The 24,790-nt window shown below is 48.4% G+C and overlaps 1 protein-coding gene across 1 annotated transcript in view; it reads right to left on the reverse strand.

Moving 5' to 3' along the window:
- rapgefl1 (Rap guanine nucleotide exchange factor (GEF)-like 1) overlaps window positions 1-23,950 on the reverse strand; it is a gene marked incomplete at its 3' end in the record, with an annotated part of 24,771 nt that extends 821 nt beyond the window's left edge. Inside the window, exons 1-12 of the mRNA XM_083931185.1 lie at window positions 23,112-23,950; window positions 20,263-20,549; window positions 8,406-8,484; window positions 8,000-8,254; window positions 6,891-7,003; window positions 6,455-6,622; window positions 6,243-6,340; window positions 5,001-5,123; window positions 4,696-4,874; window positions 3,674-3,764; window positions 3,531-3,581; window positions 2,449-2,536 (exon numbers count right to left, since the gene is read on the reverse strand). Coding sequence (XP_083787311.1) covers window positions 2,449-2,536; window positions 3,531-3,581; window positions 3,674-3,764; window positions 4,696-4,874; window positions 5,001-5,123; window positions 6,243-6,340; window positions 6,455-6,622; window positions 6,891-7,003; window positions 8,000-8,254; window positions 8,406-8,484; window positions 20,263-20,549; window positions 23,112-23,314 — 1,735 coding nt within the window. The 5' untranslated portion in view covers window positions 23,315-23,950. The remainder of the gene's footprint in view (window positions 1-2,448; window positions 2,537-3,530; window positions 3,582-3,673; window positions 3,765-4,695; window positions 4,875-5,000; window positions 5,124-6,242; window positions 6,341-6,454; window positions 6,623-6,890; window positions 7,004-7,999; window positions 8,255-8,405; window positions 8,485-20,262; window positions 20,550-23,111) is intronic.
- Between the last annotated feature and the right edge of the window lie 840 nt (window positions 23,951-24,790).

Consider the following 24,790-nt stretch of genomic DNA (forward strand, 5'->3'; position numbering starts at 1 on the left):
GTCATGGTTCTGTCCCTGGTCCTGTCCCTGGTTCTACTTCTGTCCCTGGTCCTGTCCCTGGTCCTGTCCCTGGTTCTGTCCCTGGTCCTGTCCTGGTCCTGTCCCTGGTCCTGGTCCTGTCCCTGGTCCTGTCCCTGGTCATGGTTCTGTCCCTGGTCCTGTCCCTGGTTCTACTTCTGTCCCTGGTCCTGTCCCTGGTCCTGTCCCTGGTTCTGTCCCTGGTCCTGTCCTGGTCCTGTCCCTGGTTCTGTCCCTGGTCCTGTCCTGGTCCTGGTCCTGGTCCTGTCCCTGGTTCTGGTCCTGTCCCTGGTCCTGTCCCTGGTTCTGGTTCTGTCCCTGGTCCTGTCCCTGGTTCTGTCCCTGGTCCTGGTTCTGTCCCTGGTCCTGTCCCTGGTCCTGTCCCTGGTCCTGTCCCTGGTCCTGGTCCTGTCCCTGGTCCTGTCCCTGGTCATGGTTCTGTCCCAGGTCCTGTCGCTGGTCCTGTCCCTGGTCCTGTCCCTGGTCATGGTTCTGTCCCAGGTCCTGTCGCTGGTCCTGTCCCTGGTTCTGTCCCTGGTCCTGTCCCTGGTCATGGTTCTGTCCCAGGTCCTGTCCCTGGTCCCGTCCCTGGTTCTACTTCTGTCCCTGGTTCTGTCCCTGGTTCTGTCCCTGGTTCTACTTCTGTCCCTGGTCCTGTCCCTGGTCCTGTCCCTGGTCCTGTCCCTGGTCCTGTCCCTGGTCCTGGTTCTGTCCCTGGTCCTGTCCCTGGTCCTGTCCCTGGTTCCTGGTCCTGTCCCTGGTCCTGTCCCTGGTTCCTGTCCCTTGTCCTGTCCCTGGTTCCTGGTCCTGTCCCTGGTCCTGTCCCTGGTTCCTGTCCCTGGTCCTGTCCCTGGTCCTGTCCCTGGTCCTGTCCCAGGTCCTGTCCCTGGTCCTGTCCCTGGTCCTGTCCCTGGTCCTGTCCCAGGTCCTGTCCCTGGTCCTGTCCCTGGTCCTGGTTCTGTCCCTGGTTCCTGTCCCTGGTCCTGTCCCTGGTCCTGTCCCAGGTCCTGTCCCTGGTTCTGTCCCTGGTCCTGTCCCTGGTCCTGGTCCTATCCCTGGTCCTGTCCCTGGTCCTGTCCCTGGTCCTGTCCCTGGTTCCTGTCCCTGGTCCTGTCCCTGGTCCTGGTTCTGTCCCTGGTCCTGTTCCTGGTTCTGGTCCTGTCCCTGGTTCTGTCCCTGGTCCTGGTCCTGTCCCTGCTCCTGGTCCTGTCCCTGGTCCTGTCCCTGGTCCTGTCCCTGGTTCTATCCCTGGTTCTGTCCCTGGTTCTGTCCCTGGTTCTGTCCCTGTCCCTGGTCCTGTTCCTGGTTCTGGTCCCTGATCCCTGTCCCTGGGTCCTGTCCCTGGTCCTGGTTCTGTCCCTGGTCCTGTCCCTGGTCCTGTCCCTAGTTCTGGTTCTGATCCTGGTTCTGGTCCTGTCCCTGGTCCTGGTCCTGTCCCTGGTCCTGTCCCTGGTCCTGGTTCTGGTCCTGTCCCTGGTCCTGTCCCTGGTCCTGTCCCTGGTCCTGGTCCTGTCCCTGGTCCTGGTTCTGGTCCTGTCCCTGGTCCTGTCCCTGGTCCTGTCCCTGGTCCTGGTCCTGTCCCTGGTCCTGTCCCTGGTTCTGTCCCTGTCCCTGGTTCTGGTCCTGTCCCTGGTCCTGTCCCTAGTTCTGGTTCTGGTCCTGGTCCTGTCCCTGGTCCTGTCCCTGGTCCTGTCCCTAGTTCTGGTCCTGGTCCTGTCCGTGGTCCTGTCCCTGGTTCTGGTCCTGTCCCTGGTCCTGTCCGTGGTTCTGTCCCTGGTCCTGTCCCTGGTCCTGTCCCTGGTTCTGTCCCTGTCCCTGTCCCTGGTTCTGGTCCTGTCCCTGGTCCTGTCCCTAGTTCTGGTTCTGGTCCTGGTCCTGTCCCTGGTCCTGTCCCTAGTTCTGGTTCTGGTCCTGTCCCTGGTCCTGTCCCTGGTCCTGTCCCTGGTCCGGTCCCTGGTCCTGTCCCTGGTTCTGGTTCTGTCCCTGGTCCTGTCCCTGGTTCTGTCCCTGGTCCTGGTCCTGTCCCTGGTTCTGGTTCTGGTCCTGTCCCTGGTCCTGTCCCTGTCCCTGGTTCTGTCCCTGTCCCTGGTCCTGTCCCTGGTTCTGGTCCTGTCCCTGGTCCAGGTCCTGGTTCTGGTCCTGGTCCTGGTCCTGGTTCTGGTCCTGTCCCTGTCCCTGGTCCTGTCCCTGGTCCTGGTTCTGGTCCTGGTCCTGTCCCTGGTTCTGGTCCTGGTCCTGGTTCTGGTCCTGTCCCTGGTCCTGTCCCTGGTCCTGGTTCTGGTCCTGTCCCTGGTCCTGTCCCTGGTCCTGGTTCTGGTCCTGTCCCTGGTCCTGGTTCTGTCCCTGGTTCTGGTTCTGGTCCTGTCCCTGGTCCTGGTCCTGTCCCTGGTCCTGTCCCTGGTCCTGGTCCTGGTCCTGGTCCGGACTCACCTTTGAGCAGCAGAGGGGTGAAGGGGATCAGTGGAGGTCTCAGGCCGGTGATCAGGTCTCTGTAGGATTTGTGGTTCCGGGACGGATCCTGGAAGAGATCCGACACTTTAACGCAGTTTAAGCACTTTACATATATTTAATATTATAAATATCATATATAATATATATATTCATACATATATTTATAATATATGATATTTAATATTATAAATATATATTTAATAAAACAACACAGGAACTAAAAGACGAAGAATTCAAAATAAAAGCCTCAAAATTATGAATTAAGAGAAAGAAAAAAAACTAAATTTAACTTTTTCAGTTTTATTTTAAACAAACTTTCAAAATAAAGTTTAGAGTCGGTCTCATTTCTTTATTTTTTCTTTTATTTTGTTGATTATTAATTTTTTTCAATGTTTTAATTTATTGAGTTTTAGTTTTTATTAATAAACAAAAACACAAACAAACAATAACTTAGCACTAGCTTTAGCACTAGCTCCAGCATTAACACTAGCTTTAGCACTAGCTCTAGCTTTAGCACTAGCTCCAGCATTACCACTAGCTCCAGCATTAACACTAGCTTTAGCACTAGCTCTAGCTTTAGCACTAGCTCCAGCATTACCACTAGCTCCAGCATTAACACTAGCTTTAGCACTAGCTCTAGCTTTAGCACTAGCTCCAGCATTACCACTAGCTCCAGCATTAACACTAGCTTTAGCACTAGCTCTAGCTTTAGCACTAGCTCCAGCATTAGCACTAGCTCCAGCATTAACACTAGCTTTAGCAGTAGCTCTAGCTTTAGCACTAGCTCCAGCATTAGCACTAGCTCCAGCGTTAGCACTAGCTTTAGCATTAGCACTAGCTTTAGCTCTAACGTTATTACTAGCGTTAGCAATAGCCTTAGCTCTAGCCTTAGCTCTAACATTAGCTCCAGCGTTAGCACTAGCTTTAGCACTAGCTTTAGCATTAGCACTAGCTTTAGCTCCAGCGTAAGCACTAGCGTTAGCACTAGCCTAAGCTCCAGCGTTAGCACTAGTGTTAGCCATGTTGCGGTGAGAAGGCGGCTTCACTGAAGTCTTACTCACCGCGACGCTCTCAAACTGCTGGAACTGCTTCCTGAACTTCCCGGGGAGACCCTGAACACACGTCCAATCACATGAGCCTCAGAGGAAAACACAAAGCATCACAGTGTGAGCCTGACGGCGTGAGCGGCGTGAGCGGCGCCTACCTCCCAGGTGAGGCGCAGTCTGCTGACGGCCGGGTTGTCCAGACCCAGGACCACGGCGAGGAAGGAGAGCAGGTCCTGCTGCTGCTTACAGCTGCAACACGACAGGGGAGGGGTCAGGGGGTCAGGGGGGTCAGGGTCTCTGTCTGCACTTAACCATCAATTAACCATCAATAACAACTATTATGGTAGAGATCCAGGAGAGATGCTAACAGCAGGACATGGCTAACAGTGGTTAGCTCGGGGCAGCACGGTGAAGGCATTCAAAGGTCTTTTTTAACCACTAATGCTGCTGAAAATAACAGCAAACCTCTGCAGCAGCATGAGAAGAGTACACACACACACACACACACACACACACACACACACACACACACACACACACACACACACACACACACACACACACACACACACACACACACACACACACACACACACACACACACACACACACACACACACACACACACACACACACACACACACACATGAGAAGAGTCCCTACACACACAACAAAGCGTCATCAGCGTAGTTAGTGAAGCCAGAGTTAATTAAAGAGTGTATTAAAGACCGACCCTCTGGCCCCGCTACACCGGTTTGAACCCTGTTTGAAGGACGGGGAACTACTTTGTCGTATCAGTGCAAATCTGATGTGGCGTTCCCCACGGCTCCGTCTTCGGGCCCCTTCAGATTTAAAGATATCTCCCCGTATGCAGACGACACCGATTTATACATGGATCCAGAGGCTAACGATCAAAGCTAGAAGTGACTGTCTTTGCTAACGCTAAAGACCACAGGAAGCAGCAGCAGCGTCGTTACTGAAGACTGACCTATTGTGTGTAGGGACTCTTCTCCTGCTGCTGCAGAGGTTTGCTGTTATTTTCAGCAGCATTAGTGGTTAAAAAAGACCTTTGAATGCCTTCACCGTGCTGCCCCGAGCTAATCACTGTTAGCCACATCCTCCTGTTAGCATCTCTCCTGGATTTCTACCTTAACGGTTGTTTGCGGTGACGTGAACTCACAGCGCGGCGATCTTGATGAACTTGCGGAGCAGCTGGACCCTCTTGGGCAGCGACTGACACTGCAGGATCTCCGTGGCGACCCAGTGCTGCACCTCGCTGCAGCGCTGCAGGACCAGCTCCAGGTTCAGGGGGCGCCAGCGAGACTGCTCGCCGTGGAACACGTAACACACAAACTCCACCTGCAAGACACACCAACGAAGAAGAACGAAACTTATGGAGTCACACAGAAACGTCTTTTCAGCACTTTGAACAACAACAAGAGAAATCCGGACGTTGCCGTCGGCGACAGAAGCCGCCTCACTGACCTCGTGCACGCAGCTGAAGAGCTCCCAGTCGAACGCCACCAGCTGATTGGCCACCTCCTCCGCTGACATGTCGTGGAGTTTGCTGTCGCCGGGCGTCCAGTGGATCTCCTCAGGAAGAGGAAGCTGAGGGGGCAGGAAGTGACATCATCAGATTTACACGGCACAGTAGAGCGTCGCCTTGGTGGAGGCCGTAGAGACGCCGCGTTAACCTGCTGTGACATCATCTGTGACGCAACACTCGGCAACGACCAGAGGAACGTCCGCACTTCCTCGCTCGTACGGCGCCGTTCTGTGGGCGGGTCACGTCACTTTCTGAACAAACAGTGTCCGTCGTGTTTAACTTCGCCTTCCATCTCCAGGGACATCGCAAACTTCAGGTTAGCATTTTGATTCCACCCTTCTAGCGTCAGCTCAGCGAACTTAGGGCGCCCTCCCACTGTGCCTCCGTCCCGTGCCCCAGCACGTGTCACGGCTAAAGTCTGGTTCCTTTGACCAGTGTGAGTGCAACCGTACCACGTCTAGGAGTGGCACGCTTGCCGTCCACGGCCCGTTTGGGAGAGGTGTGCTTTAGTAAAGCACGTTTGCACGTGTACGAGCACGAGCGTGCGCACGTGTACGAGCACGAGGCCTACGGCGGTTCTGAGGTCATTTCCTGTGCGCCTGTTGGGACGTAGAAAAAAGAAGGAGGGACCATGCGCGGACATTTCAAACAATGGCGGTGAAAGGTTCACGTTGGTGTGATGCGGAGGTGGAGTGTTTACTGCAGATTTGGTCGATGAAAAGATTCAAAAACAGTCGACAAGACGCACAAAAACTCCGAGGTCTACGGAAAGATCTGGAAACAAAGCCACGCATCGCCATGACGTCATCAATGCGTGTGACGTGTTACGGCGTGATGACGTATAGGCAGCAAGAAGCATTCTCCGAGGCCCAGGTAGTGTGAGTACAAACGGGCCTGGAGGGGGGGACAAGGACCCTAAAGCACGGGGCACGGGACGGAGGCACAGTGGGAGGGCGCTCTAACCTGTGACGGAGGCACAGTGGGAGGGCGCTCTAACCTGTGACGGAGGCGCAGTGGGAGGGCGCTCTAACCTGTGACGGAGGCACAGTGAGAGGGCGCCCTCAGTGCCTCTCCTGAGGTGGGACCAAAGAAAGCACCAGGTTCTAACGGAGCTTTACTGAGTTCAAATAGTTCCGCGGAGTGAAAAAGCAGCAGAAGCAGCAGATGAATGCGTTGCTCACCAGCGAGTCGAGCTCGGCGGGCTCACAGGCGAACAGGTGCGTGTTGACGCCCAGCGTGGTGAAGACGGCCTCATCACTGGGACGGAACGCCGCTTTCTCTGAACACACGTCAACAACAACAACAGTCAAGCCCCCGCTCTTTGTTTCCACGCTCATGAACAATAATCACACACATTCAGCCGTTTAAGCCGCGTGTGCGTTTGTGTCCTGACCTCCCGCTGACGTCACCGCCACCAGGACCAGGTTTCCCGGGAGGACCGGTTGGTCTTCGCTGTACTGGAGTTTCTCTCGGACCAGCGCCAGAATCTCCCCGACCCGGCAGGACAGGCGGCTCCTGATGGTGACGTAGGAATGATCCGGAGTGTAGACCCTGCAGAAGACTGAGGCGCCGCCCAGAGAGAGGTCGCTATCAGACTCAGCAGCTAGGTGCTGTTAGCTTACAGTTAGCTTATCGGTTAGTTTAGCATTAGCTGAACAGTTCTGTTAGCTTACAGTTAGCTTTAGGTTGACTTGCAGTGGTGTTTGTGCTAAGCTACATCCTGAGTGTCAGTGTGTGATTTATCCAGACTACAGGTGTGTGTGTGTGTGTGTGTGTGTGTGTGTGTGTGTGTGTGTGTGTGTGTGTGTGTGTGTGTGTGGGTGTCGTACTCTCGTCGGAGCCCCTGAACGCCTCTCTGGGCTGCAGACAGGCGTCGATGCGTCTGAAGTGTCTGAACAGAGGACGAACCTGCTTCTTCCTGCTTTCCTTCTCCTCCTCAGAGCTACACACACACACACACACACACACACACACACACACACACACACACACACACACACACACACACACACACACACACACATTGAATTATCATCTAAAAAAAATGCAAAATGAGTAAAAATAGATGCAAAACCACCACAAAAAGATGCAAAATGAGTAAAAATAGATGCAAAACCACCACAAAAAAATGCAAAATGACTAAAAATAGATGCAAAACCAGCACAAAAAGATGCAAAATGACTAAAAATAGATGCAAAACCACCACAAAAAGATGCAAAATGACTAAAAATAGATGCAAAACCAGCACAAAAAGATGCAAAACCAGCACAAAAAGATGCAAAACCAGCACAAAAGATGCAAAATGAGTAAAAAAAGATGCAAAACCAGCACAAAAAGATGCAAAACCACCACAAAAAGATGCAAAATGACTAAAAATAGATGCAAAACCAGCACAAAAAGATGCAAAACCAGCACAAAAAGATGCAAAACCAGCACAAAAAGATGCAAAACCAGCACAAAAAGATGCAAAACCAGCACAAAAGATGCAAAATGACTAAAAATAGATGCAAAACCACCACAAAAAAATGCAAAATGACTAAAAATAGATGCAAAACCAGCACAAAAAGATGCAAAATGACTAAAAATAGATGCAAAACCACCACAAAAAGATGCAAAATGACTAAAAATAGATGCAAAACCAGCACAAAAAGATGCAAAACCAGCACAAAAAGATGCAAAACCAGCACAAAAGATGCAAAATGAGTAAAAAAAGATGCAAAACCAGCACAAAAAGATGCAAAACCACCACAAAAAGATGCAAAATGACTAAAAATAGATGCAAAACCAGCACAAAAAGATGCAAAACCAGCACAAAAAGATGCAAAACCAGCACAAAAAGATGCAAAACCAGCACAAAAAGATGCAAAACCAGCACAAAAGATGCAAAATGACTAAAAATAGATGCAAAAGCAGCACAGACAGATGCAGAATGGCTCACGGGCAGTGCAGGATCTCGGTCCAGCGCTGCAGCTTCAGGACGTCCTCCACCAGCTCCGGGTGGCGGCTCAGCTCCTGGACGCCGCGCAGGTACAGCTCCTTGGGGAAGCTGTTGCTGCGCTCGCCCTCCTCCTGCAGCAGCTCCCTGTACGTGTCCAGGTATCGGAACGCCACGCTCAGCACCGCCTGCTTCCTCTCCGCCGCCGCATCCAGCGCCGCCTCGCCATCGCCATCGCCCGGCGCCTCCACACTGAACCTGAGGAGCGTGGGAGTCAAGGAGGGAACTGGGGAGGACCCTGAACGCCACACACACACAGACACACACACACACACACACACACACACACACACACACACACACACACACACACACACACACACACACACACACACACACTGAAGGATACTGCTGCAGCAGAACCTGCTGGAACCTGTCGGCCGCCAAGAAGATGGGATGTGTCAACATGAAGTCATCCAGAAGGGTTTCTGTGGAGACACACACACACACACACACACACACACACACACACACACACACACACACAGACACACAGAAACACACACACACACACACACACACACACACACACAGACACAGACACACAGAAACACACACACACACACACAGACACACAGAAACACACACAGACACACACAGACACACACACACACACAGACACACACACAGACACAGACACACACACACACACACACACAGAGGTTAGTTTTTACAGACTGTACCTGAACGTCACCTGGAACAGAGACAAACACAAATCTATGGAAATGATCGTGACGCACGTTTGAATATGAGCAAGAGTGAGACTCTGCTGCTCATTTTGCATCTTTTTGTGCTGGTTTTGCATCTATTTTTAGTCATTTTGCATCTTTTTGTGGTGGTTTTGCATCTATTTTTAGTCATTTTGCATCTTTTTGTGGTAGTTTTGCATCTATTTTTAGTCATTTTGCATCTTTTTGTGGTGGTTTTGCATCTATTTTTAGTCATTTTGCATCTTTTTGTGGTAGTTTTGCATCTATTTTTAGTCATTTTGCATCTTTTTGTGGTGGTTTTGCATCTATTTTTAGTCATTTTGCATCTATTTGTGGTGGTTTTGCATCTATTTTTAGTCATTTTGCATCTATTTGTGCTGGTTTTGCATCTATTTTTAGTCATTTTGCATCTTTTTATGACACACACTCACAGACACACACACACACTCGCTGCAGTGAACGTCTGTAATTTAAGACGCTGAAGCAGCACGACTCCAAAGCTGTGGTCACATTTACTAAAATATACTGCCGTGTGTGTGTGTGTGTGTGTGTGTGTGTGTGTGTGTGTGTGTGTGAGTGTGTGTGTGAGTGTGTGTGAGTGTGAGTGTGAGTGTAAGTGTGAGTGTGTGTGTGTGAGTGTGAGTGTGTGTGTGTGTGTGTGAGATGCATGCTGCAGTGGGCGTGTCCTGCCAGGGTCCGCCTCTCTGCAGGCCGTTACCATAGAGACACCACGTTGCCGTCAGTGAGAGGATGAAGTGAAGAAACAGTGAAGAGAGGAATGAACATCGTGTGTGTGTGTGTGTGTGTGTGTGTGTGTGTGTGTGTGTGTGTGTGTGTGTGTGTGTGTGTGTGTGTGTGTGTGTGTGTGTGTGTGTGTGTGTGTGCGTGTGTGAGAGTGTGTGTGTGCGTGTGTGTGTGTTCCTGCTCCTGTTTCAGTCCTGATCACATCGGTCTGTTCATGATCTGATCCTTATATTTATTTATTCCATAAAATAATAAAATCTAACGCTCGTGATTCTCTGTGATCTAAATTCTGAAGATCACGACAAAAACAAAACATTTAGGGCGCCCTCCCACTGTGCCTCCGTCCTGTGCCCCCTCCCACTGTGCCTCCGTCACAGGTTAGAGCCCCCTCCCACTGTGCCTCCGTGCCGTGCCCCAGCACGTGTCACGGCTAAAGTCTGGTTCCTTTGACCAGTGTGAGTGCAACCGTACCACGTCTAGGAGCGGCACGCTTGCCGTCCACGGCCCGTTTGGGAGAGGTGGGCTTTAGTAAAGGGGGGGGGGGGGGGGGGGGGCAAGTACCCTAAAGCACGGGGCACGGGACGGAGGCACAGTGGGAGGGCGCTCTAACCTGTGACGGAGGCACAGTGGGAGGGTGCCCTGAAGTCAAACACTAAGAAACAAAACTATAAAAACAAAACAAACCATTAAAAATATAAATATGAAACTGAACTGAACTCCCTCTCTCTCTCTCTTCCTCCTCCTCCTCTTCCTCCTCTTCCTCCTCCTCTCTCTCTCTCCTCCTCCTCTCCCTCTTCTCTGTCTCCTCCTCGCTCCTCTTCCTCGCTCTTCCTGTTTTTAGGTTGTGTCACACGGGACGAGCAGAATCTCATCTTTCTGCTCGTCCGTGTGACACAAATAAAAACAGGAAGAGGAGGAAGAGGAGGAGGAGGAGACAGAGAAGAGGGAGAGGAGGAGGAGGAAGAGGAGGAGGGGAAGAGGAGGAAGAGGAGGAGGAGAGAGGAGGAGGAAGAGGAGGAGGAGGAGGAGGAGGAAGAAGAGGAGGAGGAGGAGGAAGAGGAGGAGGAGGAGGAAGAGGAGGAGGAGGAGGAGGAGGAGGAGGAAGAGGAGGAGAGGAGGAGAGAGAGAGGAAGAGGAGAGGAGGAGGAGAGAGAGAGGAAGAGGAGGAGGAAGAGGAGAGGAGGAAGAGGAGGAGGAGGAGGAAGAGGAAGAAGAGGAGGAGGAGGAGGAGAGGAAGAGGGGAGGAGGAGGAGGAGGAAGAGGAGGAGGAGGAAGAAGAGGAGGAGGAGGAAGAGAGAGGAGGAAGAGGAGAAGAGGAAGAGAAGAGGAAGAGGAGAGGAAGAGGAGGAGGAGGAGGAAGGTGAACGAGTGGGCAGCGTCTTCTTCTTCTTCCTCTGATAAACTTTGACACATTTTTTTGTGGTTATTTGTTTATTTCACTTCATAATTAAACATTTATTTATTTATTGATGTTTTAATTTCAGGGGACTTTTATTTTGTGTTTACACATTTATTTATATCATATGTTTATTTATTTATTATGTTTTATGTTTTTATTTATTTTATTATGTTTTTATTTGTTTATTTCTGTGTTTTTTAAATATTGTTTTCGTGTAAATGAACTTTTTTTTCTTTGTTTCTTCAGTGGAAACTTTATTTATGTTCTGCACGAACACACACCTGCTGGACACGCCTGTGTGTGTGTGTGTGTGTGTGTGTGTGTGTGTGTGTGTGTGTGTGTGTGTGTGTGTCTGTGTGTGTGTGTGTGTGTGAGCAGCTGCCTCGCAGGTAAAACAGGAAGACGACAGTTTGATAAAAGAGGAACAAACCTCTTACATAACACCACACACACACACACACACAGACACACACACACTCACACACACTCTCACACACAGACACACACACACTCACACATTCACACACACACACACACTCACACACACACACACACACACACACAGACACACACACTCACACATTCACACACACACAGACACACACACTCACACACACACACAGACACACACAGACACACACAGACACACACACACACACACAGACTCACACACACACACACACACACACAGATACACACAGATACACACACACACACTCACACACTCACACACACAGACACACACACACACACACACACACACACACACACACACACACACACAGACACACACACACACACACACAGACACACACACTCACACACACACACAGATACACACAGATACACACACTCACACACACACTCACACACACACACTCACACACACTCTCACTCTCACACACACACACACACACACACACACACACACACACACACACACACACACACACACACACACACACACACACACACACACACACACACACACACACACACACACACACACACACACACACACACACACACACACACACACACACACACACACACACACACACACACAGGAACGGCGTCTACGTAAACGTTCTTTGGACCAAAACACGACTTTGACGCGATTAAAGAGACATTTACTCTTCTAAACAGGAAGTCTCCAGGCACAAACAGGAAGTCTCCAGGCCCAAACAGGAAGTCTCCAGGCACAGACAGGAAGTCTCCAGGCACAAACAGGAAGTCTCCAGGCACACACAGGAAGTCTCAAGGTAGTCTCCAGGCACAAACAGGAAGTCTCCAGGCCAAAACAGGAAGTCTCCAGGCACAGACAGGAAGTCTCCAGGCACAGACAGGAAGTCTCCAGGTAGTCTCTAGACACAAACAGGAAGTCTCCAGGTAGTCTCCAGGCACAAACAGGAAGTCTCCAGGCACAAACAGGAAGTCTCCAGGCACAAACAGGAAGTCTCCAGGCACAAACAGGAAGTCTCCAGGCACAAACAGGAAGTCTCCAGGTACAAACAGGAAGTCTCCAGGCACAAACAGGAAGTCTCCAGGTACAAACAGGAAGTCTCCAGGCACAAACAGGAAGTCTCCAGTTGGTCTTCACGCACAAACAGGAAGTCTCCAGGCACAAACAGGAAGTCTCCAGGCACAAACAGGAAGTCTTCAGGCACAAACAGGAAGTCTCCAGGTAGAAACAGGAAGTCTCCAGGCACACACAGGAAGTCTCAAGGTAGTCTCCAGGCACAAACAGGAAGTCTCCAGGCACAAACAGGAAGTCTCCAGTTGGTCTTCACGCACAAACAGGAAGTCTCCAGGCACAAACAGGAAGTCTCCAGGCACAAACAGGAAGTCTTCAGGCACAAACAGGAAGTCTCCAGGTAGAAACAGGAAGTCTCCAGGCACACACAGGAAGTCTCAAGGTAGTCTCCAGGCACAGACAGGAAGTCTCCAGGTACAGACAGGAAGTCTCCAGGTAGTCTCCAGGCCAAAACAGGAAGTCTCCAGGCACAGACAGGAAGTCTCCAGGTAGTCTCCAGGCACAGACAGGAAGTCTCCAGGTACAGACAGGAAGTCTCAAGGTAGTCTCCAGGGACAGACAGGAAGTCTCCAGGTACAACAGGAAGTCTCCAGGTAGTCTCAAGGCACAAACAGGAAGTCTCCAGGCACAGACAGGAAGTCTCCAGGCACAGACAGGAAGTCTCCAGACACAAACAGGAAGTCTCCAGGTAGTCTCTAGACACAAACAGGAAGTCTCCAGGTAGTCTCCAGGCACAAACAGGAAGTCTCCAGGCACAGACAGGAAGTCTCCAGGCACAGACAGGAAGTCTCCAGACACAAACAGGAAGTCTCCAGGTAGTCTCTAGACACAAACAGGAAGTCTCCAGGCACAGACAGGAAGTCTCCAGGTAGTCTCTATACACAAACAGGAAGTCTCCAGGCACAAACAGGAAGTCTCCAGGTAGTCTCGAGGCCCAAACAGGAAGTCTCCAGGCACAGACAGGAAGTCTCCAGGTCGTCTCCAGGCCCAAACAGGAAGTCTCCAGGCACAGACAGGAAGTCTCCAGGTAGTCTCTATACACAAACAGGAAGTCTCCAGGCACAAACAGGAAGTCTCCAGGTAGTCTCGAGGCCCAAACAGGAAGTCTCCAGGCACAGACAGGAAGTCTCCAGGTCGTCTCCAGGCCCAAACAGGAAGTCTCCAGTTAGTCTTCAGGCACAGACAGGAAGTCTCCAGGTACAGACAGGAAGTCTCCAGGCACAGACAGGAAGTCTCCAGTTAGTCTTCAGGCACAAACAGGAAGTCTCCAGACACAAACAGGAAGTCTCAGGTTACAAACAGGAAGTCTCCAGGCACAGACAGGAAGTCTCCAGGTAGTCTCGAGACACAAACAGGAAGTCTCCAGGCCCAAACAGGAAGTCTCCAGGTTACAAACAGGAAGTTTCCAGGTAATTAAATGTGCCGTTGGAATTTAAACGTTTTTCTTTGTGTTCAGGTTTGACGTCAATGAAGATTCTCACCTGTCAGGTTTTACCTGCACACACACACACACACACACACACACACACACACACACACACACACACACACACACACACACACACACACACACACACACACACACACACACACACACACACACACACACACACACACACACACACACACACACACACACACACACACACACACACACACACACACACACACACACACACACACACACACACACACACACACACACACACACACACACACACACACACACACACACACACACACCGTCCCACTGAACTTTACAGAAGAGCTGCAGGAAAACAACTTAAAGAAGGTGGCTAACGCTAGCTCCTTGCTAACATTAGCTCATTGAATGCAAAGGTGGCAAACGTTAGCTCCTTGCTAACATTAGCTCAGTGAAAGCTAAGCTGGCTAACATTAGCTCAGTGAAAGCTAAGCTAGCTAACGTTAGCTCCTTGATCACAGAGGTTCTTCGTGTCGTACGAACATTTACGTCGTCTCGTCTGAGTTCTGCCTTTTCCCGTTCCTCTGATTCACACTGTTGTTGTTTGTTATTGTTTGTGTTGCACTGTTTTTAACAAACGTACGGTTTATTATTGTTATGATTATGATGATTGTTGTTATTGTTGTTATCTGAGCTTCATTGTGTCTGAATGTGTTTGAACTCTTTATTAAACATGAATGAAAACAGCAGATGGACACCGTTTATTCTGAAACACAACATTTCAAACACAAGTGCAACAACAACAACAACATCAACAACAACAACAACAACAACAACAACAACAACAACTAAACAAATAAATAAATAAATATCAGAATAATTGAACTGATTATTGAAGATGAAGAAGAACGTGTCAGAGCTAAAGCAGCTAACGCAGCTAACCAGTGAACAGAATCCTAAATACGCGGCGCCTGGACTCCAGCACTCGCTGATGCCGACAGTTTCAAACGTACCGGAGCAGATTCTGATCCTGGATCAGAACCAAACGGGAAACCGACCAATCACGTTCAGTTTCACTGTTTCACTCGATAAACAGGAAGAAACAGGAAAAAACAGGAAGCTGCAGGTCACTGACGGAGAAAACACCAACGGAACAAACACACCCTGCAGCCGCACACAGGCTGCACCCACACACACACACACACACACACACACACACACACACACACACACACACACACACACACACACACACACACACACACACACACACACACACACACACACACACACACACACACACACACACACACACACACACACACACACACACACACACACACACACACACACACACACACACACACACACACACACACACACACACACATTCCTGCAGGAACACATACGTCCACGCATGCATGCACACCCACTTCAGCTGTAATAAGCAGGCTGCGTTTCTGAAAGAGGACGTTATGTAACCACACACACACACACACACACACACACACACACACACACACAGAGACACACACACACACACACACACACACGCTGCAGAGAGACTCTTTATCTGAGGCTGCACAGGCTGAATGTGACGAGCTCAGACGTCGCTCCCGTCGCTTCTTTCTACCCCGGCGGCCCTTTTCCTTCGCACGCCACACGTCTCCGGCTCTGAGCACGTGTGTGTGTGTGTGTGTGTGTGTGTGTGTGTGTGTGTGTGTGTGTGTTTGTGTGTGTGTGGAGGAGGCTGCGGCTCATGACTCTCCTCAGCATCAGTGACGCCTCAGAGCTCAGGCTCCTCTCTACACGAGCACGGTTACGCTCTCAGCTGTTCCCTGCAGGTGCACATGTGGACATCACCTGCTCCACTAAACATGACCTACGACCAATCACAGCAACTAAACATGACCTACGACCAATCACAGCAACTAAACATGACCTACGACCAATCACAGCAACTAAACATGACCTACGACCAATCACAGCAACTAAACATGACCTACGACCAATCACAGCAACTAAACATGACCAACAACCAATCACAGCAACTAAACATGACCTACGACCAATCACAGCAACTAAACATGACCTACGACCAATCACAGCAACTAAACATGACCTACGACCAATCACAGCAACTAAACATGACCTACAACCAATCACAGCAACTAAACATGACCTACAACCAATCACAGCAACTAAACATGACCTACAACCAATCACAGCAACTAAACATGACCAACAACCAATCACAGCAACTAAACATGACCTACGACCAATCACAGCAACTAAACATGACCTACGACCAATCACAGCAACTAAACATGACCTACAACCAATCACAGCAACTAAACATGACCAACAACCAATCACAGCAACTAAACATGACCAACAACCAATCACAGCAACTAAACATGACCTACGACCAATCACAGCAACTAAACATGACCTACGACCAATCACAGCAACTAAACATGACCTACAACCAATCACAGCAACTAAACATGACCTACGACCAATCACAGCAACTAAACATGACCAACGACCAATCACAGCAACTAAACATGACCTACAACCAATCACAGCAACTAAACATGACCTACAACCAATCACAGCAACTAAACATGACCTACGACCAATCACAGCAACTAAACATGACCAACAACCAATCACAGCAACTAAACATGACCTACAACCAATCACAGCAACTAAACATGACCTACAACCAATCACAGCAACTAAACATGACCTACAACCAATCACAGCAACTAAACATGACCTACAACCAATCACAGCAACTAAACATGACCTACAACCAATCACAGCAACTAAACATGACCTACGACCAATCACAGCAACTAAACATGACCTACAACCAATCACAGCAACTAAACATGACCTACGACCAATCACAGCAACGAAAACATGACCTACGACCAATCACAGCAACTAAACATGACCAACAACCAATCACAGCAACTAAACATGACCTACGACCAATCACAACAACTAAACATGACCTACGACCAATCACAACAACTAAACATGACCTACGACCAATCACAGCAACTAAACATGACCTACAACCAATCACAGCAACTAAACGTGACCTACGACCAATCACAGCAACTAAACATGACCTACGACCAATCACAGCAACTAAACATGACCTACAACCAATCACAACAACTAAACATGACCTACGACCAATCACAGCAACTAAACATGACCTACGACCAATCACAGCAACTAAACATGACCTACGACCAATCACAGCAACTAAACATGACCTACAACCAATCACAGCAACTAAACATGACCTACGACCAATCACAGCAACTAAACATGACCAACGACCAATCACAGCAACTAAACATGACCTACGACCAATCACAGCAACTAAACATGACCTACAACCAATCACATCAACTAAACATGACCTACGACCAATCACAGCAACTAAACATGACCTACAACCAATCACAGCAACTAAACATGACCTACGACCAATCACAGCAACTAAACATGACCTACAACCAATCACAGCAACTAAACATGACCAACGACCAATCACAGCAACTAAAACATGACCTACGACCAATCACAGCAACTAAACATGACCAACGACCAATCACAGCAACTAAACATGACCTACAACCAATCACATCAACTAAACATGACCTACAACCAATCACAGCAACTAAACATGACCAACAACCAATCACAGCAACTAAACATGACCTACAACCAATCACAGCAACTAAACATGACCTACAACCAATCACAGCAACTAAACATGACCTACAACCAATCACATCAACTAAACATGACCAACAACCAATCACAGCAACTAAACATGACCTACAACCAATCACAGCAACTAAACATGACCAACGACCAATCACAGCAACTAAACATGACCTACAACCAATCACAGCAACTAAACATGACCAACAACCAATCACAGCAACTAAACATGACCTACAACCAATCACAGCAACTAAACATGACCAACGACCAATCACAGCAACTAAACATGACCTACAACCAATCACATCAACTAAACATGACCAACAACCAATCACAGCAACTAAACATGACCTACAACCAATCACAGCAACTAAACATGACCTACGACCAATCACAGCAACTAAACATGACCTACAACCAATCACAGCAACTAAACATGACCTACGACCAATCACAGCAACTAAACATGACCAACGACCAATCACAGCAACTAAACATGACCTACAACCAATCACATCAACTAAACATGACCTACAACCAATCACAGCAACTAAACATGACCAACAACCAATCACAGCAACTAAACATGACCTACAACCAATCACAGCAACTAAACATGACCTACAACCAATCACAGCAACTAAACATGACCTACAACCAATCACAGCAACTAAACATGACCAACAACCAATCACAGCAACTAAACATGACCAACAACCAATCACAGCAACTAAACATGACCTACGACCAATCACAGCAACTAAACATGACCAACAACCAATCACAGCAACTAAACATGACCAACGACCAATCACAGCAACTAAACATGACCTACAACCAATCACAGCAACTAAACATGACCTACAACCAATCACAGCAACTAAACATGACCTACGACCAATCACAGCAACTAAACATGACCAACAACCAATCACAGCAACTAAACATGACCTACGACCAATCACAGCAACTAAACATGACCTACGACCAATCACAGCAACTAAACATGACCTACAACCAATCACAGCAACTACACATGACCAACGACCAATCACAGCAACTAAACATGACCAACAACCAATCACAGCAACTAAACATGACCTACAACCAATCACAGCAACTAAACATGACCTACAACCAATCACAGCAACTAAACATGACCTACAACCAATCACAGCAACTAAACATGACCTACGACCAATCACAGCAACTAAACATGACCAACAACCAATCACAGCAACTAAACATGACCTACGACCAATCACAGCAACTAAACATGATCAACAACCAATCACAGCAACTAAACATGACCTACAACCAATCACAGCAACTAAACATGACCTACAACCAATCACAGCAACTAAACATGACCTACGACCAATCACAGCAACTAAACATGACCTACAACCAATCACAGCAACTAAACATGACCTACGACCAATCACAGCAACTAAACATGACCTACAACCAATCACAGCAACTAAACATGACCTACAACCAATCACAGCAACTAAACATGACCTACGACCAATCACAGCAACTAAACATGACCAACAACCAATCACAGCAACTAAACATGACCTACGACCAATCACAGCAACTAAACATGACCTACAACCAATCACAGCAACTAAACATGACCTACAACCAATCACAGCAACTAAACATGACCTACAACCAATCACAGCAACTAAACATGACCTACGACCAATCACAGCAACTAAACATGACCTACGACCAATCACAGCAACTAAACATGACCAACGACCAATCACAGCAACTAAACATGACCAACAACCAATCACAGCAACTAAACATGACCTACGACCAATCACAGCAACTAAACATGACCAACAACCAATCACAGCAACTAAACATGACCTACGACCAATCACAGCAACTAAACATGACCTACGACCAATCACAGCAACTAAACATGACCTACGACCAATCACAGCAACTAAACATGACCAACAACCAATCACAGCAACTAAACATGACCTACAACCAATCACAGCAACTAAACATGACCAACAACCAATCACAGCAACTAAACATGACCTACGACCAATCACAGCAACTAAACATGACCAACAACCAATCACAGCAACTAAACATGACCAACAACCAATCACAGCAACTAAACATGACCTACGACCAATCACAGCAACTAAACATGACCTACGACCAATCACAGCAACTAAACATGACCTTCAACCAATCACAGCAACTAAACATGACCTACGACCAATCACAGCAACTAAACATGACCTACAACCAATCACAGCAACTAAACATGACCTACAACCAATCACAGCAACTAAACATGACCTACGACCAATCACAGCAACTAAACATGACCTACGACCAATCACAGCAACTAAACATGACCTACAACCAATCACAGCAACTAAACATGACCTACAACCAATCACAGCAACTAAACATGACCTACAACCAATCACAGCAACTAAACATGTGACCTACAACCAATCACAGCAACTAAACATGACCTACAACCAATCACAGCAACTAAACATGACCTGGACGTGTCACTTTGGCGTCCGTCCCTCCTGGAGGTTCCTCTCCGTGGCGCTCTCACCCCAGAACCCCAGAACCCGGGTCAGAACCGTCCCGTCTCACCTGAGCAGAGTCCGGAGCGTTTTCCCGCCGCGCTGTCCAGCAGAGCGAGGGTCAGGTTGTCCGGCGTGTCGGGAGGAAGCGGCGTCCCTCCCCCTCCTCCTCCCCCCCCTCCCCCGCTGCTCTCCGTGACCAGGCTCGCCTCGGAGCTCTGCTCGTCGCTGGACAGGGACGGACTGCGGACGTCCCCGGAGCCAGAACCAGAACCGGAGCCGTTGGCGCTGCTGGGCACCGACACCAGACCGGGCCCCGTGGCTGAGGGCCAGGAGGGGGGGTCCTCGCTGTCAGGGCTGCAGGGGGGGGGGGGGGTGGTCAAAGGTCACAGGTTAAAAACACAGATATAGACCGATACAGATAAAAAAACAGATATAGACCGATACAGACGCACCTAAACACACAGATATAGACCGATACAGACGCACCTAAAAACACAGATATAGACCGATACAGATGCACCTAAAAACACAGATATAGACAGATACAGGTGCACCTAAAAACACTGATATAGGCCGATACAGATGCACCTAAAAACACAGATATAGACCGATACAGATGCACCTAAAAACACAGATATAGACCGATACAGATGCACCTAAAAACACAGATATAGACCGATACAGATGCACCTAAAAACACAGATATAGGCCGATACAGATAAAAACACAGATATAGGCCGATACAGATGCACCTAAAAACACAGATATAGGCCGATACAGATGCACCTAAAAACACAGATATAGACCGATACAGATAAAAACACAGATATAGACCGATACAGATGCACCTAAAAACACAGATATAGACCGATACAGATGCACCTAAAAACACAGATATAGACCGATACAGATGCACCTAAAAACACAGATATAGACCGATACAGATGCACCTAAAAACACAGATATAGACCGATACAGATAAAAACACAGATATAGACCGATACAGATAAAAACACAGATATAGACTGATACAGACGCACCTAAAAACACAGATATAGACCGATACAGATGCACCTAAAAACACAGATATAGACCGATACAGACGCACCTAAAAACACTGATATAGACCGATACAGACGCACCTAAAAACACAGATATAGACCGATACAGATGCTCCTAAAAACACAGATATAGACCGATACACATGCACCTAAAAACACAGATACAGACCGATACAGACGCACCTAAAAACACAGATATAGACCGATACAGATGCTCCTAAAAACACAGATATAGACCGATACAGACGCACCTAAAAACACAGATATAGACCGATACAGATGCTCCTAAAAACACAGATATAGACCGATACAGATGCTCCTAAAAACACAGATATAGACCGATACAGACGCACCTAAAAACACAGATATAGACCGATACAGATGCTCCTAAAAACACAGATATAGGCCGATACAGACGCACCTAAAAACACAGATATAGGCCGATACAGATGCACCTAAAAACACAGATATAGACCGATACAGATAAAAACACAGATATAGACCGATACAGATGCACCTAAAAACACAGATATAGACCGATACAGATGCACCTAAAAACACAGATATAGACCGATATAGACGCACCTATAAACACAGATATAGGCCGATACAGATGCACCTAAACACACAGATATAGACCGATACAGATGCACCTAAAAACACAGATATAGACCGATACAGATGCACCTATAAACACAGATATAGACCGATACAGATGCACCTAAAAACACAGATATAGACCGATACAGATAAACACACAGATATAGACCGATACAGACGCACCTAAAAACACAGATATAGGCCGATACAGATGCACCTAAAAACACAGATATAGACCGATACAGATGCACCTAAACACACAGATATAGACCGATACAGATGCACCTAAAAACACAGATATAGACCGATACAGATGCACCTAAAAACACAGATATAGACCGATACAGATAAAAACACTGATATAGACCGATACAGACGCACCTAAAAACACAGATATAGGCCGATACAGATGCACCTAAAAACACAGATATAGACCGATACAGATGCACCTAAAAACACAGATATAGACCGATACAGAAGCACCTAAAAACACAGATATAGACCGATACAGATAAAAACACTGATATAGACCGATACAGATAAAAACACTGATATAGACCGATACAGATGCACCTAAAAACACAGATATAGACCGATACAGACGCATCTAAAAACACAGATATAGACCGATACAGATGCACCTAAAAACACAGATATAGACCGATACAGATGCACCTAAAAACACAGATATAGACCGATACAGATGCACCTAAACACACAGATATAGACCGATACAGATGCACCTAAAAACACAGATATAGACCGATACAGACGCACCTAAAAACACAGATATAGACCAATACAGATAAAAACACAGATATAGACCGATACAGATAAAAACACAGATATAGACCGATACAGATGCACCTAAAAACACAGATATAGACCGATACAGATGTACCTAAAAACACAGATATAGACCGATACAGATGCACCTAAAAACACAGATATAGACCGATACAGATGCACCTAAAAACACAGATATAGACCGATACAGATGCACCTAAAAACACAGATATAGACCGATACAGATGCACCTAAAAACACAGATATAGACCGATACAGGTGCACCTGGATCCTGACACCTCTGCGTGCTGCACATCCGTAAACACGTAGATTTAGAAAGAAGCACCACGCAGCGAAGTCAGGATCCACTTTAACTGAGAACCAGGGGGCCCCGCGCCTGCTGCTGGCCCCGGGGCCCCTCCACAGGTGCCTCCGGCCCTGCAGGGTCTCCATCCTCCGGGCCTCTCACCTGAACACCTCCCGAGCCTGGCCGCTCTCCGGTGACGTCTCCCTGAAGAACGGGACGACCCGGGACAGGCTGGCCCTCCTGCGGGACGCCCCCGTGCCCCCGCTGGCCTTGTCCGCCACCCCGCCCACAAAGCCCCCGGCCCGGGTCAGAGCCGTGGTCTGCTTCTTCAGGAACTTCTCCAGAGGCTTCATCCCCGCAGGCATGGTGTGTGTGTGTATGTGTGTGTGTGTGTGTGTGTGTGTGTGTGTGTGTGTGTGGGTTGAAGGATGGGGATGCAGAGGCGGGGGCTACATCCTCCGGTGCGCCCCCGCAGGTCGGGCAGGTGTGAGCGGCTCCTCCGGGAACAACAGTCCGCCGTGCGTTAACCCATGTGCGGGTGCGTTCCCCGGGTCTCACCGCACCGTGGTTCGGGACAAACAGTCCCCGGAAAGCAGCTCCGTGTGCCCGCCGCTCCTCTCCGTGCGCCCGCCGCTCCTCCCCCGGCCGCACCGCCTCCTCCTCCCGCTCTCTGAACACCGAGCGACGGCACCGAGCGCCTCCGTCCGTGGGCGGAAAAAAACGGGGGAACGAAGCCGGAACAGAGGCGCTGCTGTCCGGCCGGAGCCTCCGCAGCCGCCCGGTGGATCCTCCGGGACGCGGACCGGGACACGGTGTGTGCGCGGCGGGTTCTCGGGATATCTCCGGGTCCGACGGCGCTGGAGGACCGTGGGTCGGGACCGTGGGTCGGGACCGTGGATCGGGACCGTGCTCGCTCTTCCTCCTCTCTCACCTGCAGCAGGTGAACCCGCCCGGCCCGGTGCGTTCAGGTGCTGTAGGTTTTCTGAGCATCGGTGTGTTTTCTGCTGCAGTCTCTCTCTCTCTCTCTCTCTCTCTCTCTCTCTCTCTCTCTCTCTCTCTCTCTCTCTCTCTCTCTCTCTCCCCCCCTCTCTCTCTCTCTCTCTCTCTCTCTCTCTCTCTCTCTCTCTCTCTCTCTCCCCCTCTCTCTCTCTCTCTCTCTCTCTCTCTCTCTCTCTCTCTCTCTCTCTCTCTCTCTCTCTCCCCCCCCCCCCCCTCTCTCTCTCTCTCTCTCTCTCTCTCTCTCTCTCTCTCTCTCTCTCTCTCCCCCTCTCTCTCTCTCTCTCTCTCTCTCCCCCTCTCTCTCTCTCTCTCTCTCTCTCTCTCTCTCTCTGCTGCAGTTGCGCGCTCCCGACGCCGCGCGCGTGCACGTGCTCTTGCAGCGCTGTAAAATTGATGAAGTGAAAAAATCCCTGACGACAGGAGGCTGCGGTCACGTTCGTTCATCTGCAAACACCGCGAGATCTCACGAGACTACGCTCAACATCAAACCAGCTCACTGATCAGAGAATAAATTATTTAATTTAATAATAAATTCATTAATTTAAGAACAAACCAGCTCAGTAAACCAATAATTCTTTCATTCATTTAATAATAAATAATTTAATAATACATTATTTAATTAAATTATCAAGAATTGAATCCAATCATAAATAATTTAATTTAATAATAAATTAATTCATTTAATATTACATTATTGAATTAACTCAATAAATCAAGAACAAACCAGCTCACTCATCAAATAAGATTAAATTAATTTAATTATAAATTATTTAATTACTGAAATAATTTATTAAATTAATTGAATATTAACTTATTTAATGAAGTGAATAAAAAACAAAAAA

The sequence above is a fragment of the Echiichthys vipera genome (genome assembly GCF_963691815.1).
Source record: "Echiichthys vipera genome assembly, chromosome: 17".
NCBI classification, from domain to species: Eukaryota; Metazoa; Chordata; class Actinopteri; order Perciformes; family Trachinidae; genus Echiichthys; species Echiichthys vipera.